The 16,365-nt window shown below is 41.9% G+C and overlaps 1 protein-coding gene across 1 annotated transcript in view; it reads left to right on the top strand.

Annotated features, from left to right (window-relative positions):
- The first annotated feature begins 321 nt into the window (after positions 1–321).
- The window catches only part of LOC132827921 (centrosomal protein of 95 kDa-like), a 61,978-nt gene continuing 45,934 nt past the window's right edge, over positions 322–16,365 (top strand). The window contains exons 1-4 of the mRNA XM_060844758.1: positions 322–627; positions 9,751–9,879; positions 10,089–10,196; positions 10,893–11,003. Of these exons, the coding sequence (XP_060700741.1) occupies positions 606–627; positions 9,751–9,879; positions 10,089–10,196; positions 10,893–11,003 (370 nt within the window). The 5' untranslated portion in view covers positions 322–605. The remainder of the gene's footprint in view (positions 628–9,750; positions 9,880–10,088; positions 10,197–10,892; positions 11,004–16,365) is intronic.

The raw sequence follows: 16,365 nt of genomic DNA, 5'->3' as shown, positions 1-16,365 counted from the left end.
TCCGCAATTCAAATCCACGTCGCTGCTCCTCGACCCAAATACCACCGAACCCCTTTGCCACTTCCCTCACCCTTATCTCACTAATAAGGAATCAAATTGTCCCAGACTTCCGGCGGCGAGGTGTTTTTCTATAAACCAAACTTTATCGCCCTTGACAGGGCCTACTTTGCCTCGCGGACGGTTACAGATGAGCGAAGAGGGGGAGCCCTTTCTTCCCCATGGCGACTGCGTGACGTCAATCAAACGGTAATGAAGGACGATGATTGAATAATAATTATTCACACGCTCGCTGTTCCTGAACGATGGGGGGAAAATATGTATTCGTGACTTTAAAAAAACTTTAAAAACAAAAAGACGGGTAATGGAGGGCGGTGCTGGGAGCTGTGACATAGTTCCGCGGGTGGGCGGTTGGTGACGTCATGTTCGGAGCCAATGGGCGGCTGGAGACGGTTTAAATGTACAAGCGTCCAGGGGGATATGGTAGCGAACTGACAACAAACTGACTAAATACAACTCCGACTAGCTTAAGCTATTGGTGATTCTTCCTTGGGAATCATTATACATCTCTTCGAAGGAGGGAGAGTTTCTGTTCCGTGTCGTTGGAGATGGAGGCGCAGGATGAGAGAGGTCGGTCGCTGTCGATTCGCCTTCAGTTGTAGGCCAGCAGCCTCGCTGACAACTTTCCCAACAAACTTTCCTAGTGTTTCGATTTTTAATGAAGTCTACTGCAGTGCTTTTAACTGTCATTGTATTTGTTTTGTGTGAAATAATTGAGTTATGTCAACCAAGAAATCACTTCGTTTCTACCTCCATAGTCCTGTTTTTAAGCTATAGTCTACCCCTCTATTAGGAAAGGCCTTCGTTTAATATACTATAATATAAAATATTTGTGTGTGGTGGTCATTTTTATATCAAACTTGAGCTTCTTCACCTAGCCCACAGTGTCAAGGTAACCCGGAACTTGATTAGAGGCGTCTGTTATCTGTTAACATAATAATCGGGGAGGTTGCCTCCGAGTGTATTATTAATTAAAACTGAAACTATTGGCGAAACTCCGGTCTGGTAGTACTTCAAGTCCGGCGACTCTTACGCTATTAGTTAATGTGATTGCTAGCCCGATACAAAATTGCAATTCATTGCGTCTTATTCTTCAAGCGATGTTTTCTCTCAGTTCCTGCAAAGTCTCTTGTCTCAGCCCGACCCCGCAGTTTTAATGCATTTACAATGATTCGTGTAATGTCCGAAACAGCTTGCTACTTTTGAGAGGGTTGAAACCATTAGTCGTCATAAAATGGAATCTATTGGTTTTACTCCCTCTTGCCTTCGCCTAAAGTGAATGAAATATTGCGTCTTCCGGGTTGATTTGTGGCGCAGCATATTCTACCTAAGCTCAGCTTCCTATGATTCTTTCAAATGCTTCCATTACTGTTCCATCTCTGCGACTTTATTATTGACCTTGGTTATGTCTAATCGGGGCAAAGGTACTTCTTTTAGTTATCTATAATGGACCTCCAAATTATTTTCTTTCTATATGTTGTAACTAATGGCCATTACGTCCTCTTGTGAAATATTGAACCTGAGAATGCTGGTATTATTCAGACTTGCTTTAATAGACAATTGTCAGTATTAGTTTATATTTTGTTTCAAAAACGTCTGTTTAAATAGTGTTCCTATAAATTTTGTTTTATCAGATAAGGAATTTCTGTAGAACAAAGTGACTTTGGAGTGCTTGTAGCTCTTTTGAAGGTGGATGGTTATGTAAGGGTGATGAAAAAGGCACATGGGACACTTGTATAATCTATGCTTTGATTGACAAAGACAAGAAGGCAAGTCAAGTCGGAGTTGTTTAGAACTTTGAGATCACAGCTGGAGTCCTGAGTTCTGATTACCAATTACAGGAAGGAGTGCAGAGGAGATTTACCAGGATGCTCCCCTAGGGTGGAAAATTTGAGGTGTAGGTGCTGGAATTAAGTTATACCCAAAAGATCAACTTCTCCACCACCTGATGTTGCCTGGCTTGCTGTGTTCTTCCAGCCTCCTGCTTGTCTACTTTTTGTTTTTGTTGAAACAGAGAAGATTGAAGGGTAATCTGATTGCGGTTACAAGATTGAGAGGCATGGACAGTGTGGATAAGGAGGAACTCAGAGTCCTAGAGATATACAGCTTGGAAACAGACGCTTCGATCCAACCCGTCCATGCCGAACAGATATCCCAACCCAATCTAGTCCCACCTGCCAGCACCCATATCCCTCCAAACCCTTCCTATTCACATACCCAACCAAATGCATCTTAAATGTTGCAATTGTACCAGCCTCCACCACTTCCTCTAGCAGCTCATTCCATACACGTACCACTCTGTGAAAAAGTTGCCCCTTAGGTCTGTTTTATATCTTTTGCCTTTCACCCTAAACCTATGCCCTCTAGTTCTGGACTCCCTGACCCCGGGGAAAAGGCTTTGCCTATTTATCCTTTCCATGCCCCTCATAATTTTGTAAACCTCTATAGGTCACCCCTCAGCCTACGATGCTCCAGGGAAAACAGTCCCAGCCTGTTCAGCCTCTCCCTGTAGCTCAGATCCTCCAACCCTGGCAACGTCCTTGTAAATCTTTTCTGAACTCTTTCAAGTTTCACAACATCTTTCCGATAGGAAGGAGACCAGAATTGCACGCAATATTCCAACAGTTGCCTAACCAATGTCCTGTACAGTTGCAACATGGCCTCCCAACTCCTGTAAAAAGTGAGGTCTGCAGATGCTGGAGATCAGAGCTGAAAATGTGTTGCTGGTTAAAGCACTGCAGGTTAGGCAGCATCCAAGGAACAGGAAATTCAACGTTTCGGGCCAGAGCCCTCCCAACTCCTGTACTCAATACTCTAACCAATAAAGGAAAGCATAACAAATGCCTTCTTCACTATCCTATCTACCTGTGACTGCACTTTCAAGGAGCTATGAACCTGCACTCCAAGGTCTCTTTGTTCAACAACATTCTCTAGGACCTTACCATCAAGTGTATAAGTCCTGCTAAGATTTGCTTTCCCAAAATGCAGCACCTCACATTTATCTGAATTAAACTCCATCTGCCACTTCTCAGCCCATTGGCCCATCTGGTCAAGATCCTGTTGTAATCTGAGGTAGCCCTCTTCGCTGTCCACTACACCTCCAATTTTGGTGTCATCTGCAAACTTACTGACTGTACCTCTTGTGCTCGCATCCAAATCATTTATGTAAATGACAAAAAGTAGAGGACCCTGTTTTCGTGATGAAGGGCTTTTGCCTAAAGCGTCGTTTTTTTTTTTCCCCTGCTCCTGACCTGCTGTGCTTTTCCAGCACCACTCTGATGTAAACTCCTTAGTCAAAGAGTCAGCCAGAGTGGATACCATTTCAACATAAGGGATGGATTTTGATGTGGGTGGGGGAGGGGGGGGGGGGGAGAATGTGAGGTCAACCTATTTTTTTTACCCAGGAGGTGGTGGTGGTGATCTGGAATACACTACTTGGGAGGGTGGCAGAAGCAAACTGTCTCAAATCATTTTTAAAAGAACCTGGATGCACACTTGGTACATAATGTTCAAGGCTATGGGCCAAGTGCTGGTAAATGGGATTGGGTTGAAGGTCAGGTGTTTCTGGTGTGTCAATGCAGCCTCAGTGGTGAGAGGGCCTTTTCTGCGCTAATTCCATGAAAGTAGGATGAGTTTTGTAAATAGTTATCTCCATAATAACTTTGCAGGGTTTCTGTACCAATTGGTTTTTTTTTAACCAGTCAGCTGTGAAATCAGAATAAAGCTCATTTTGTATCATAAACATTTGACATGTTTCCACCTGTTAGCTGCACCCCAACTAGTGTTCTGCTTTCTTGAGGAACAGTAGAGATGCAGTTGCTTTCATCACCAGTCCTTGTGCCCACCCTGTCACTTTTTTTAGTTGATTGAAAATCATTGCTTGAATACCAACAAAGCCGCTGTAGTAGTAATAATACAGAAAATGTTTAATTTAATTGTAGGTCTATTATGTAAGATTTGAGTGGAAATTTGCAAGCAGAAAATATCTTCAGATGGAAGAAATACAAATTTATATATATTAACTTCTGTAATTGCAGATTCAAAGAACACTACAATACTTTTTAAATGTAATGTTGGAGGATGAATGTACATTAGGTGGTTAGGATCTGCTTCAAGACTGGTTACTCTTCAATGTCTCCTATACAACCATAAGATATAGGAGAAAAGCTCGATTACTTGGCCTATTGAGTGTGCTCTGCCATTCAATCATGGCTGATATATTTCTCAACCCCCATTCTACTGCCTTATCCTAACTCTTGATCCCCTTACAAATTAAGAAGCTACCTATCTGTCTTAAGTACATTAAATGACTTGGTCTGCACAACATTCTGTGGCAATGAGTTCTGCATATTAACCATCCTCTGGCTGAAGAAATTTCCCTTGTAAGCGCTAGGCTTGTCCCTCAGGATATGCCATAAGCCTCCCCTCTTTTCTTCTTCTTCTTCTTTACCCAATCCTATATGTCTCTACTTCTCCAGGGTTCCCAAAATGTGTTGGTCGCACCTTTTGTCATTATTGGAACATGTTGGTCGCAGTTTCTTCCCAGTGCTCTGAATGTAGATCAGGTTGACAAGAAAACATCGGATATCAAACCAGAACATGTGGCTACTATGAGAATACAACATGTAAACTTGCTCCTCTGGGGAGCATTGTGGGGTTACCTACACAAATGGACTGCAGCATTTCAGCTTGGTAGCTCACTAACACCTTAAGGGCAAATAAAATGGGTGTTAAATGCTGGCTTGGCAAGTGATGCCTACATCCCATGAATGAGTACAAAAAGGCACACTATAAGCAGCAAACATGCTCTTTCATTTTCACCATCAAGTCTATTCTGAAATTCACTAGGAGAAAGTGAGGACTGCAGATTCTGGAGATCAGAGTCGAGAGTGTGGTGCTGGAAAAGCACAGCAGGTCAGGCAGCATCCGAAGAGCAGGAGAATCGCGCTTCAGGCATAAGCCCTTCATCAGGAATTGTGCTCATACTTGAAGCCAGCAGATGAGTACTTCTCAATTGGATGTGTCCAATTGGAATTAGCTAGACCCATCAGGATGTTACAAAATGTAAAGATTGATTAACCAATCACTTGATTCTTATTGTGTATATCTTTTAAGCAGATATTAATTACATTATCGCTTTAGGCAGACACTAAAGTTCATTAATCATAAGTTACTATGAATAGAGGCTGGTTTCTGATTGAGAGATATCTACATGTGAAACAGTGCATAATTCTAGTTGAGGCCCTCAAGAAAATTTAACAATCCAAGATTTTAACTAAGTTAAAACTAACCCAGTTACGTACTAGAGTGAGGATGATGCTCAATTTTATGTCAGATCTAAATGTGCAAGGAAATAGAATAGTTTTGACTTGCAAATAGATTATTTTGTTGTAGTGTTGAGCATGCAGGCAAGATAAATGCTTAAAATGCATGCTCACTTGAGGAAAAAAAACTGGTCAAATTGAAAAACGTGGCATTCTCAACCATAATCTAATTAGCTTTTCATTTTGATGTACTTTTTTATATAGCTAATGAATAAATAGTGATCCATGGCAGTCACAATCTTCTTCCCTATGTGAGACTTGAGCCATTGCATTATCTCACTAATTTATATAGTCATAGAGATGTACAACATGGAAACAGACTCTTCAGTCCAACCCATCCTTGCCAACCAGATATCTCAACCCAATCTAGTCCCTCCTGCCAGCACCCAGCCCATATCCCTCCAAACCCTTCCTATTCATATACCCATCCAAATGCCTCTTAAATGTTGCAATTGTACCAGCCTCCACCACTTCCTCTGGCAGCTCATTCCATACATGTACCACCCTCTGCGTGAAAACGCTGCCCCTTAGGTCTCTTTTATATCTTTCCCCTGTCACCCTAAACGTATGCCCTCTAGTTCTGGACTCCCCGACCCTAGGGAAAAGGCTTTGTCTATTTATCCTGTCCATGCTCCTCATAATTTTGTAAACCTCCTATCAGGTCTCCCCTCTGCCTCCAACGCTCCAGGGAAAACAGCCCCAGCCTGCCTGTTCAGCCTCTCCCTGTAGCTCAGATCCTCCAACCCTGGCAACATCCTTGTAAATCTTTTCTGAACCCTTTCAAGTTTCACAACATCTTTCTGTTAGGAAAGAGACCAGAATTGCATGCAATATTCCAACAATGGCCTAACCAATGGAAGTATTATTGTAGTAATTTGGCATAAACTGGACAATTTCTGTGAAGCCTGGCCTGAAACACTGCCATATCGTCAATGTCTTCTACTTAGAGTTGCCAGATCTATGGGCTGTGGACTGTGCACAATCTGCCAAAGCATTTCACTTGGCCTGAAGTCTGCTTTACTGGCAGCTGTGAACAGCCTGAGGTAGGAAGCTGTGCTGGTGCTTTTATGGGCCATGTTTGGGAATTTGAGGCTTTCAAGGAGATTCTAGCTTGAAGGGCATGTGCTGCAATATGGGGAGAAGGCAGTGAGGGTTCGATTGTGTCAGGTTGCAGTGATAAGGGTGGGTAGGATTGATAGTCAGGTCGCTGCGTCATTCCTATTAATTTGTCTTTCCGAAAAACATTGCACACTGATTAGGTTTCTGATTTGTATTACTGCTTTTTTTTGTCCATTCAGTCAGGAAGCTGAGACTCCCATTGATCAATGGGAATCCCTACTCCAAGAAATCACTCTTTAACAAATTAGTTTCCAGAGGAGAAATGTTGTAGTGGAGAGGAATAAAAAGCAAATTGCACGCTGCCTATTTCAGTGTAAAATATTTGGGATAATGTTTATGCAAAGTTTTTCAATTACATAATCCCATGGATTGTTTTCGTGAAGTAAATGGCTGCAAAGAAAGACAAAGCGAAGAGGGATTGGGGGTAGTAAGGTTTGCCAGAGAAAGAAAAGAGGTGAGTGCAGGTGAGGAAAAAGATGGAGGTAAAGCATAAGAGGAGCAAATGCTATGCTAAAACTCAACTTACAACCACCATTTCCATGTGAATCCTACCTAGGCCAGCTGTGTGTATGCCTCACACAAGTACTTGGCACCACTCGCTACCACCTCCCTGGTGATCATGATTTGGAGCTAATTTCGTTCTCTCTCTCTCTCTCTCTCTCTCTCTAACCCTGCTTATTATTTGGCAAAGTTTGGCTTTATTTTTGAGTTTCGTTTGGTACTTTTTAATAATTTCTATTTACTAAATTTATCTGCCTTTTAAAATTTAAGCTTTGAATAATTCAGGTTGTGGCAACCCTTTATCTTTCTGAAATTTGCCTACCCTGAGGAAGAGTAAAATTGAAATGTTGCTCATTGCCAATATTTGAAAAGGTTCGACAATCCTATTCTGTCTTCTATCTGTTCATATTCCTTTTTATTATAACTATAGAGTCCAAAAATACAAATATTTTCTCAAACAATATTTGAGTGTACACAAAAGGCCCAAGCACTGTTCAATTTTGAATCCTGTGGGAACATTGCTGCCTCGACTTGCATCTGACCTTTTTATATTTCTGCTTCTTTAGTTGGCTCTATGTCACACTTTTCTTGCTATCCTTATGCTGTAACAAATTTAAAAAATCAAATCACCATGTTCTTATTTTGTTACAACTAAGCACAGATCCTCAAATAACAAGAGAATATTCTGCAGGACCCAAAATTAACAACTTCTAAAGATTTATGATCATTGTCATGAGATGATGGCTACAACACATGCCAAGGATTTATTTCAAGAACCCTGAGAGCAGAGAGAGAATTTGTTTCCAGCTTTGACAACATCAGTTTGTGATAGTTGCCTGGTAGTCCTTGTGTATAGTGTTATATAAACATTGACTCACTTCCTGCTGAACTAGATGTTATTACGTAAATTCTTAACAGCAACATAATCATTAGTCCCTCAAACATGACTAATCATTTGAAGAGTTCCACCAGAGTCAATGTTGGGACCATATCTATTCATGTTATACATTAATGTGGACAAAGGAGTTGAGTGCATTGTTGCTAAGTTTGCTAGTGACCCAAAGGTGGGAGGGACAGGTAGTGATGAGGAGGTGGGAAGACTGCATAAGGATTTTAAACTAGGACAGTGGGTAAAGAAGTGGAAAATGAAATATAATATGGGGAAAATGTGTGGTTATACACTTTGGAAGAAAGAGTATTCCCTAAATCGGGAAAGGTTTGGGAAATCTGGAGCACAAAGGGACTTGAAAAAAATCATTAACTAGGACTCCTAACTTTAACATGCAGGTTCAGTGGCAGTTAGGTAAATGCAATGTTAGCATTCATATAGAGAGGGCTAGAATACCAGAATAGGAATGTACCCCTGAGGCTATATAAGCCTCTGGTCAAACCACATTTTGGAATATCGAGCAGTTTTGGGCACTAATCTAAGGAAGAATGTGCTAATGTTAGCAGTTCAGATTCAATAGATTAATTTGGATGAAGTGATGGAATGTTATTTTATGGAGGCAAGTGTCCAAGACACCATTGCCTACGGTGAAGGTGAAATTGCTAATTTGGAGTAAGTAAAGAATTCTCACATAAGAGTATGAGGAGGAAATGATGACTAACTTGGCTTTAGATATTGATTTGAATAGAGCTAACAGTCTTGTGTTCCTCATTTTAAGTAAACTTCCTATATTTGACTGGGCATAGTTAGGATAAGGTGAATGTGGTCTAAATTTCACTGATTCAAGTTGTTGAGTCTGCTATTGGAAGATTGTTTATTTGAGTCTCCAACATAGATCTGACTTCCATAATCTGGTAATTTTTGAGTTTGGAATCCTGCAATAGTTCTAGAGCAATTTTCAGCCAATTTTTCTCTTGTCGGTGTTTTGGGCTTAGATGTACCCTGATAGCTGGTCTTGTTCATTTAATTGCAGATGACACAAGATCACTGGTTTAGTGTGTTGGCTAAAGTTTATAGATTTTTATGCTAGTAAGCCACTTAGGTACTCTTGAATTTGACTAGCTAAAGCTTGTATAAAATTTAACGTGGAATCTCCTCCCTATTCTATTGGAATTGTGGGGTACCTACATCAGGTGAACTGCAGTGGTTTAATGCAGCTCACTACCTTCTCAAGAACAATGAAGGATGGACAATATAGCTCGACCAGCTAGCAAACCCCACATGCCATCACTGAATTGTTTAAAATTGGTCATAGTGCATCTTAACAAATCTAATTTTATGCATTCTTTTATTGTTATTTTTACAATGACCATGCTGTTTCTTAAAGCAACAGTGGGGAAATGTAAACATGTGCTTCAAAGGATATCAGTCATTCTGAACTTTTGAACTGCAATTGGAAGCAGGATTAGGCCTTTGGACCTGCTCAGTCATATAATGAGGTCATCGCCAATCTGATTAGAACATCAATTCCACATTCTCACTTTTACCAATTGCTTAACAAGAATCTATCCATCCCAGCCTTTAAAGTTAAACAAAGTTTCTGTTCCCTCCTCTTTGGAGGAAACTTCCAATGACCCTTGAAGAGAAAGTTTCGCCTCATCTCTACTGGTGATCCCTAGTTTTAGATTCTCTCTCAAAGCAAACATCTGCCCTGTCAAGGCGCCACAGGACTTTATATTTCAATCAAGTCACATCTTCTGTGGAAGATTATACATGCCATTTTGTTATTTAATTGTCTCACTGCTTAACACTAATTTTGTGGGGTACACTAACTTTGGTACTTTGATCCTTTTATTCTAGATTGGATTACGATTGCCAATAATCTTCTTCACAAGTGCCATATTAATCAGAGGGTGACAAAGCTTTGTGAGTGTGATGCAGGTGTATTTATTGCCCTTTATGAAGCCATTCTTGGTGAAAAGGTCCCAGGTAAGTGAGTCACAATTAATAATTAATTTGTAATAAATCCTAAGTCGAGAGTGTAGTGCTGGTAAAGGTCAGGTACCATCCAAGGAGCAGGCAAATTGATGTTTCGAGTGAAATCCTGTTTAGTACTACAGTGATTTTCAAAGTTCTATTATGCTGTGCAATGTGTTCAATGAGAAGTTATAACATGTAACTTTTAAAATCTATTACAGATTACATAGCTACTCCCAAAAGTCAGGAAGATGATGTCCATAACGTACAGGCAGTGATAGATTCATTGGCTTTGGACTACTTGCAAATCAGTTTGTCGCATATAACTGGTCAGTAATAAATAAAGCTTGAACCTCGATGGAAAACACAATCTGGGGGTGGGGAGGAAAATGTTCACACAATTTTTAGTTGAATACAGACAATGGATTATTTATCTATTGTTCACGAAATGCTGTGTTCAGAATTTGCTTTCTGATTCTCAGGCTGCCTTTGTTTTATTAACATTGGCAACAATTTGAACCAAACGATCATGCAGCGTTCTGTCCTCGGTTGCATCAAAGTACAGTAGCACCTCGACATATGAATGACCCCGTTCACAAACACATCGGTTTACGAACAGGATTGTATGTAAAATTTTGCTTCAGTGTACATACGAAATTCAAGGTACGAACGAAGGTACGAACGCAAAAAGCCTGTGTGCGACCATGTGGTTTCATTGTTCTGCTTTGCTACACACTTGTTGAATGCAAAAGCTCTCGGGCCCCGCGTGATCTCATTCAGTTCGTCTTTGGCGCGTGCGCTGTGAACAGCGTTCGTTGCTACATCCAAGCATTCTCAACAACGGGAAAAATTGATTCTGTTCACCAACTTTTCGGTTCGCGAATCGGATCCCGGAACGGATTAAGTTCGTAAGTCGAGGTGCTACTGTATTAGAAATATGGGCATAAATTTAGGGTAACAGAAAAAGATAATTTGTCGAAAAGCATTTGTGTAAATTGATGCTTTTTTTGTTTCCTCTTGCTTAGGAGAAAATATTATTCAGAGTGACCAAGAAAATATACGGAATTTGTTAGAAATCTTTGATGGTTTGTTAGAATATCTCACAGAACAGATAAGCGATGCTTCCTCCCAGCACGGTGAGTAGTTGTGATTTTAATAAACTCAGCAGAATGAAGAGCTGCCTAGTTGACTAATCTTTGAAAATTGTTTTATTCATTGATCATAACCCACTTTTTTCTGACACAACTTAAATTAAACGTAAACTTGAACTTTGGCCTTAGCCCTTACAGGAAACATCCCGACACAGGCATTGCAGAGGCTCAAAAAAACTCACCACAAATTTTAGGATAATTGAGGATGACACAGTCAGCAATGTCCATGTCTCAGAATTGCAAATAAAACAAAACTTAGATTGTGCAGACTGTGCTGAAGTGCTTTTTTAACTCCTTCCATTTCCTTCAGATCAAAGTGGTGTGGCATGGGTACCTTCATTGGCCTTAATAATGCCTGTCTCTTTGTTTCATGTACTCCCTCCAGTCCTTCTCTGGCCCATTCCAACACCTTCCTCCAGTATATTAATGACATCATCCATGCTGCCTCCCTATCTTGTCTGGGATTAGAGAAAATTATCTATTTTGTTTTCTACCCTGCTGTCAGCTTTACCTGGTCCATCTGATTTCTCCCTTCTCCTCCTCTTTGACATCTGTTTCCATTTCTGGATATAGGCTGGTCACCAATATTCACTATATTTACTCCCACGTTTACTTTGACTGTACATCCTCATACCCTGCTTCCTAGAAAGAACATAGGACATAGAAATGTACAGCACAGAACAGGCCCTTCAGCCCATGATGTTGTACCGAGGATTAATCCTAATATAAAATAAAACCTACCTACACATCCTTCAATTCACTGCTGTCCATGTGCGTTTCCAGCAGTCACTTAAATGTCCCAAATGACTCTGCTTCTATGACCGCTGGCAACGCATTCCATGCGTTCACAACTCTGTGTAAAGACCCTGCCTCTGACGTCTCCTCTATACCTTTCTCCTAATATCTTAAAACTATGACCCCTCGTGCTAGTCATTCTTTTCCTGGGGAAAAGTGTTTGGCTGTCGATTCTATCCATGCCTCTCATACCTTGTACACTTCGATCAGGTCACCTCCCTTCCTCCTCTTCTCCAGAGAGAAAAGTCTGAGCTTAGTCAACTTCTTTGAAAGACAAGCCCTCCAGTCCAGGCAGAACCCTGGTAGAACTTCTTTGCACCCTTTCCAAAGCATCCGCATCTTTCCTGTATAGGGTGACCAGAAGTTGACACAATATTCTAAGTATGGTCTTACCAGGGTTTTGTAGAGCTGCAGCAAAACCTTATGACTCTTAAACTCGATTCCCCCTGTTAATGAAAGCCAAAACACCATATGCTTTCTAAACAACGCTATCCACTTCGGTGGCAACTTTGCGGGATCTGTGCATTTGAATGCCAAGATCCTGCTGTTCCACCACATTGTCAAGAACCCTGTCTTTAATCCTACATTCAGCATTCGGTTTTGACATTCCAAAATGCATCACTTCACCTTTATCTAGTTTGAACTCCATCTGTCATATCTCAGCCCAGCTCTGCATCCTGTCGATGTCGAGTTGCAGCCTGCAACAACCCTCGATTCTATCAATAGCACTTCCAACCTTTGTGTCATTTGCAAATTTACTAACCCACCCCTCAACCACCTCCTCATAGCCATTTATAAAAACTATAAAGAGCAGAGGCCCAAGAACAGCCCTGTGGGACACCACTCACCACTGACCTCCAGGCAGAATACTTTCCATCTACAAGCATTCTCTGCCTTCTGTCAGCCAACCAATTCTGAACCCAGATAGCCAAATCTCCCTGTATCCCATACCTCCTGAATTTATGAATGAGCCTACCATGGGGAACCTTTATCAAATGCTTTGAAGTCCATGTACACCATATTCACTGCCTAACCTTTGTCAACCTGTCTCGTCACCTCCTTCATAAAATGTGAGGCATGACCTGCCCCCTCAAAGCCATGTTGACTGCTTTTAATCATGCTATGCTTTTCCAAATAATCATAAATCCTATCCCTCAGAATTCTTTCCAAAGCTTTGCTGACCACAGATGTAAGACTGACTGGTCTGTAATTGCCAGGGATTTCCCTATTACCCTTCTTGAAAAAAGACTCCCCTCCTTCCAATCCTCTGCTACACTCTTGTAGAGATTGAGGAATCAAAGTTCTTCGCCAGCAGCTTAGCAACCTCCTTTCTTGCTTCCCAGAGCAGCCTGGGATAAATCTGGTCTGACCCTGGGACTTACAATCTTACTGTTTACCAAAATTTCCAGCACATCAATTTCCTCAATCTTGATCTGTTCAAGCCTGTTTCCCTGTTCCTCAAAATTATCATTCACAACAAAGTCCCTTTCCTTAGTAAAAACTGAAGCAAACAACTCATTTAGGGCTTCTCCTATCTGCTCTTACTTCCACACACAAGTTCCCTACGCTATCCCTGACCGGCTCTACCTTCTCTGATTGCTCTCTTATTCCTCACGTATGAGTAAAATGCCTTTGGGTTCTCCCTAATCCTTCCTACCGAGCCTTTTTCGTGTCCTCTCCTAGCTCTCCTCAGTCCATTTTGAGCTCCTTTCTAGTAAGCCTGTAATCCTCCAAAGCTTTGTTAGATCCTTGTTTACTCCACCTTACGTAAGCTGCCTTCTTCCTTTTGACGAGAAGCTCCTCAGTTCTTGTTATTCCAAGGCTCCTTTTAATCTTAGCCTTTCTTGGCTGTCTCAGAGTAACAAATTTTTGCATCACTCACAATAACTGCACTTTAAACAGTTTCCACATGACTATTGTGCCATTTCTGTGGAACAATTGCTCCCAGTCTGTACTTCCCAACTCCTGTCTGATAGCATAATTTCCTTTTCTCCAATTAAATATCTTCCCATGGTAACTGCTCCTTTCCCTCTCTATATGGCTACAGTAAACATGGGGCAGTTGTGGTCACTGTCACCAAAGAGTTCTCTCACCACGAGATCTGACACCTATCCTGGCTCATTGCCGAATACCAAATCCAAAATGGCCTGTCCCCTCATTGGCCTGTCTACATCCTGAGTAAGGGAATCCTCCTGAATACACCTTACAAAACCATCGACACTAAGGAGGTTCCAATCAATATTGAAGTCACCCATAACAACAACCCTGCTACATCTGCATTTTTTCAATATCTGCCAGCCTATGAGTTCTTCGATCTCCGTACTGCTATTAGGGGGTCTGTAAAAACCCAATCAAGTGGCTGCTTCCTTGTTGTTCCTAACTTCCACCCATGTGACTTCCTTGACAACCTCCATTTCTGTAGTTGTGACACACTCTGATTAGCAATTCTACGCCCCCTCCTCTTTTTTTTTTCTCTTCCCCCATCCTTGTTCTTTTTTTAAATGTTCTAAGCCCTGGAATATTTATCAACCATTCCTGGCTCTGTGAAACCCACGTCTCCATTATGGCCACAACATCATAGTCCTAAGTACTGATCTATGCTCTTAAGTTCATCACTCTTATTTCTGATGCTCTTTGCGTTTTAAAGCAGACACAATTTAACCGGTCTCTTTGTTTCATCACATGAGAAACTTCCCTAATAGATTCACCACATGCTGTCACTGCCCTATCTACAACTACCCTCCCTCTTGGATATTTAGCTCTGATGCCCACACCCCTGCCAAACTAGTTTAAACCCTCATGAACCACACGAGCAAATCTCCTACCCAGGAAATTTGTGCCCTTCCAGTTCAGGTGCAACCTGTCCTTCATGTACAGGTCCCACCTTCCCCAGAAGGCATCCTAATGGTCTTAAGTATCTGAAGCCCTCCCTCCTGCACCAGCTGTGCAGCCATGTGTTAAACTGTACTTGCTGCCTGTTCCTCACCTCACTATCTCATGGCACCGGGAGCAAACCTGAGATCACTACTCTACTCGTCCCGCTCTTCAGTTTCCAACCTAACTCTCTGTAGTCACTTCTCAGACCCTCAATCCCTTTTCTGGCTATATATCATTGGTGCCAACGTGTATCGTGATTTCTGGCTGCTCACCCTCTCCTTTTAAGAATCTTGTAAACTTGATTTTGGCAACATCCTGGACCCTGGCAACAGGGAGGCAACATACTTCCAGGAGTCCTGTTCCTGATCACAAAATCTCCTGTCCATCTGTGTAACTATTGGGTCCCCTACCACTAGTGCTTTACTATCCCTGCATTCACCCCCACCCCCCAACCCTTCTGAGCTACAGTGCCAGAGACCTGACAACTATGAATTGCCCTGGTCGGCTGTCCCCACCAGAAGTATCCAGAACAGTATACTTATTGCTGAGGGGAACAGCCACAGGGGATCCCTGCTCTCTGTCGGTTCCCTTTCCTCCCCTAATTGTAACTCAGCTGTCCTTATTATGTGCCTAAGGATATCCTGTGACTACCTCCCTGTACATCCTCTCAATTTCTCTCTCAGCCTCCCGGATGATCTGCAGTTCATCCAGCTCCAGCTCCAGTTCCATAACTCTGTTTTCAAGGAGCTGGAATTGGGGTGCACTTGCCATAGATTGGGCCAGTCGTGCCTCCCTCCTGCAGGAGAAACATGCAACTGCCCCATCAGCCATCCCCTCCCTAATCTAATTAGTGAAAGCCTTTGCAGGACTAAATGAGGGAGAGAAGAAAAAGAGAACCTGAAGAACCTACTGAGTTTACAGACTCTGAAGGTTAGAGGAGGTGGATGAGAGGGAGACCCTAAGGTGTAGGGTTTCTGGTTTAGATCTCACCCACTTAAAACAATCGCTCTCTTACTCTTCCTGGCAGCCCTTGCTTCTCTTTTTTTTAATCCCCCCACCCCCTTTCTTCGCTGCTGTGTAAAAAGATTCTATTCCATTTTCCCAATTTAGTCGTCTGTGTCACGTCCCATGGTAGGCTGGTTAGAAAGATTAGATTACACATAATACAGTGAGAACTAGCCTTTGGATACAGAATAGGCTTGAGGTAGAACAAGAGCGTGGTGGAAGAGGGTTGCTTTTCAGTCTGGAGGCCTGGGACCAGTGGTGCGCCACAAGGATTAGTGCTGAGTCCACTGCTTTTCATCATTTTATATAGATGAACGTAAGAGGTATGCTTAGTATGTTTACAGGTGACACCAAAATTGGCGGTGTAGTGGAAAGCCAAGAAGATTGCTTCAGGGTACAATGGGACCTTGATCAGATGGGCCAGTGGGCTGAGTGGCAGATGACTCCAACATGCAGTATTTTACACTTATCCAAATTGAAGGACAAATCAGGGCACTTAATGGTAAGGTCCTGAGGAGTGTTGCTGAATGAAGAGATCTTGAAGTGCAGGTTCATAGTTTGTTGAAAGTGAAGTCACAGATAGATAGGACAGGACAGTGAAGAAGGCATTTGGCATGCTTTCCTTTTACTGGTCCAACCATTGAGTATAGGAGCTGGGAGGTCATGTTGC

This window comes from Hemiscyllium ocellatum, chromosome 25 (genome assembly GCF_020745735.1).
Source record: "Hemiscyllium ocellatum isolate sHemOce1 chromosome 25, sHemOce1.pat.X.cur, whole genome shotgun sequence".
Lineage (NCBI taxonomy): Eukaryota > Metazoa > Chordata > Chondrichthyes > Orectolobiformes > Hemiscylliidae > Hemiscyllium > Hemiscyllium ocellatum.
Note: the sequence above shows the minus strand (reverse complement) of the source record. Positions and strands in the feature narration are given on the sequence as shown.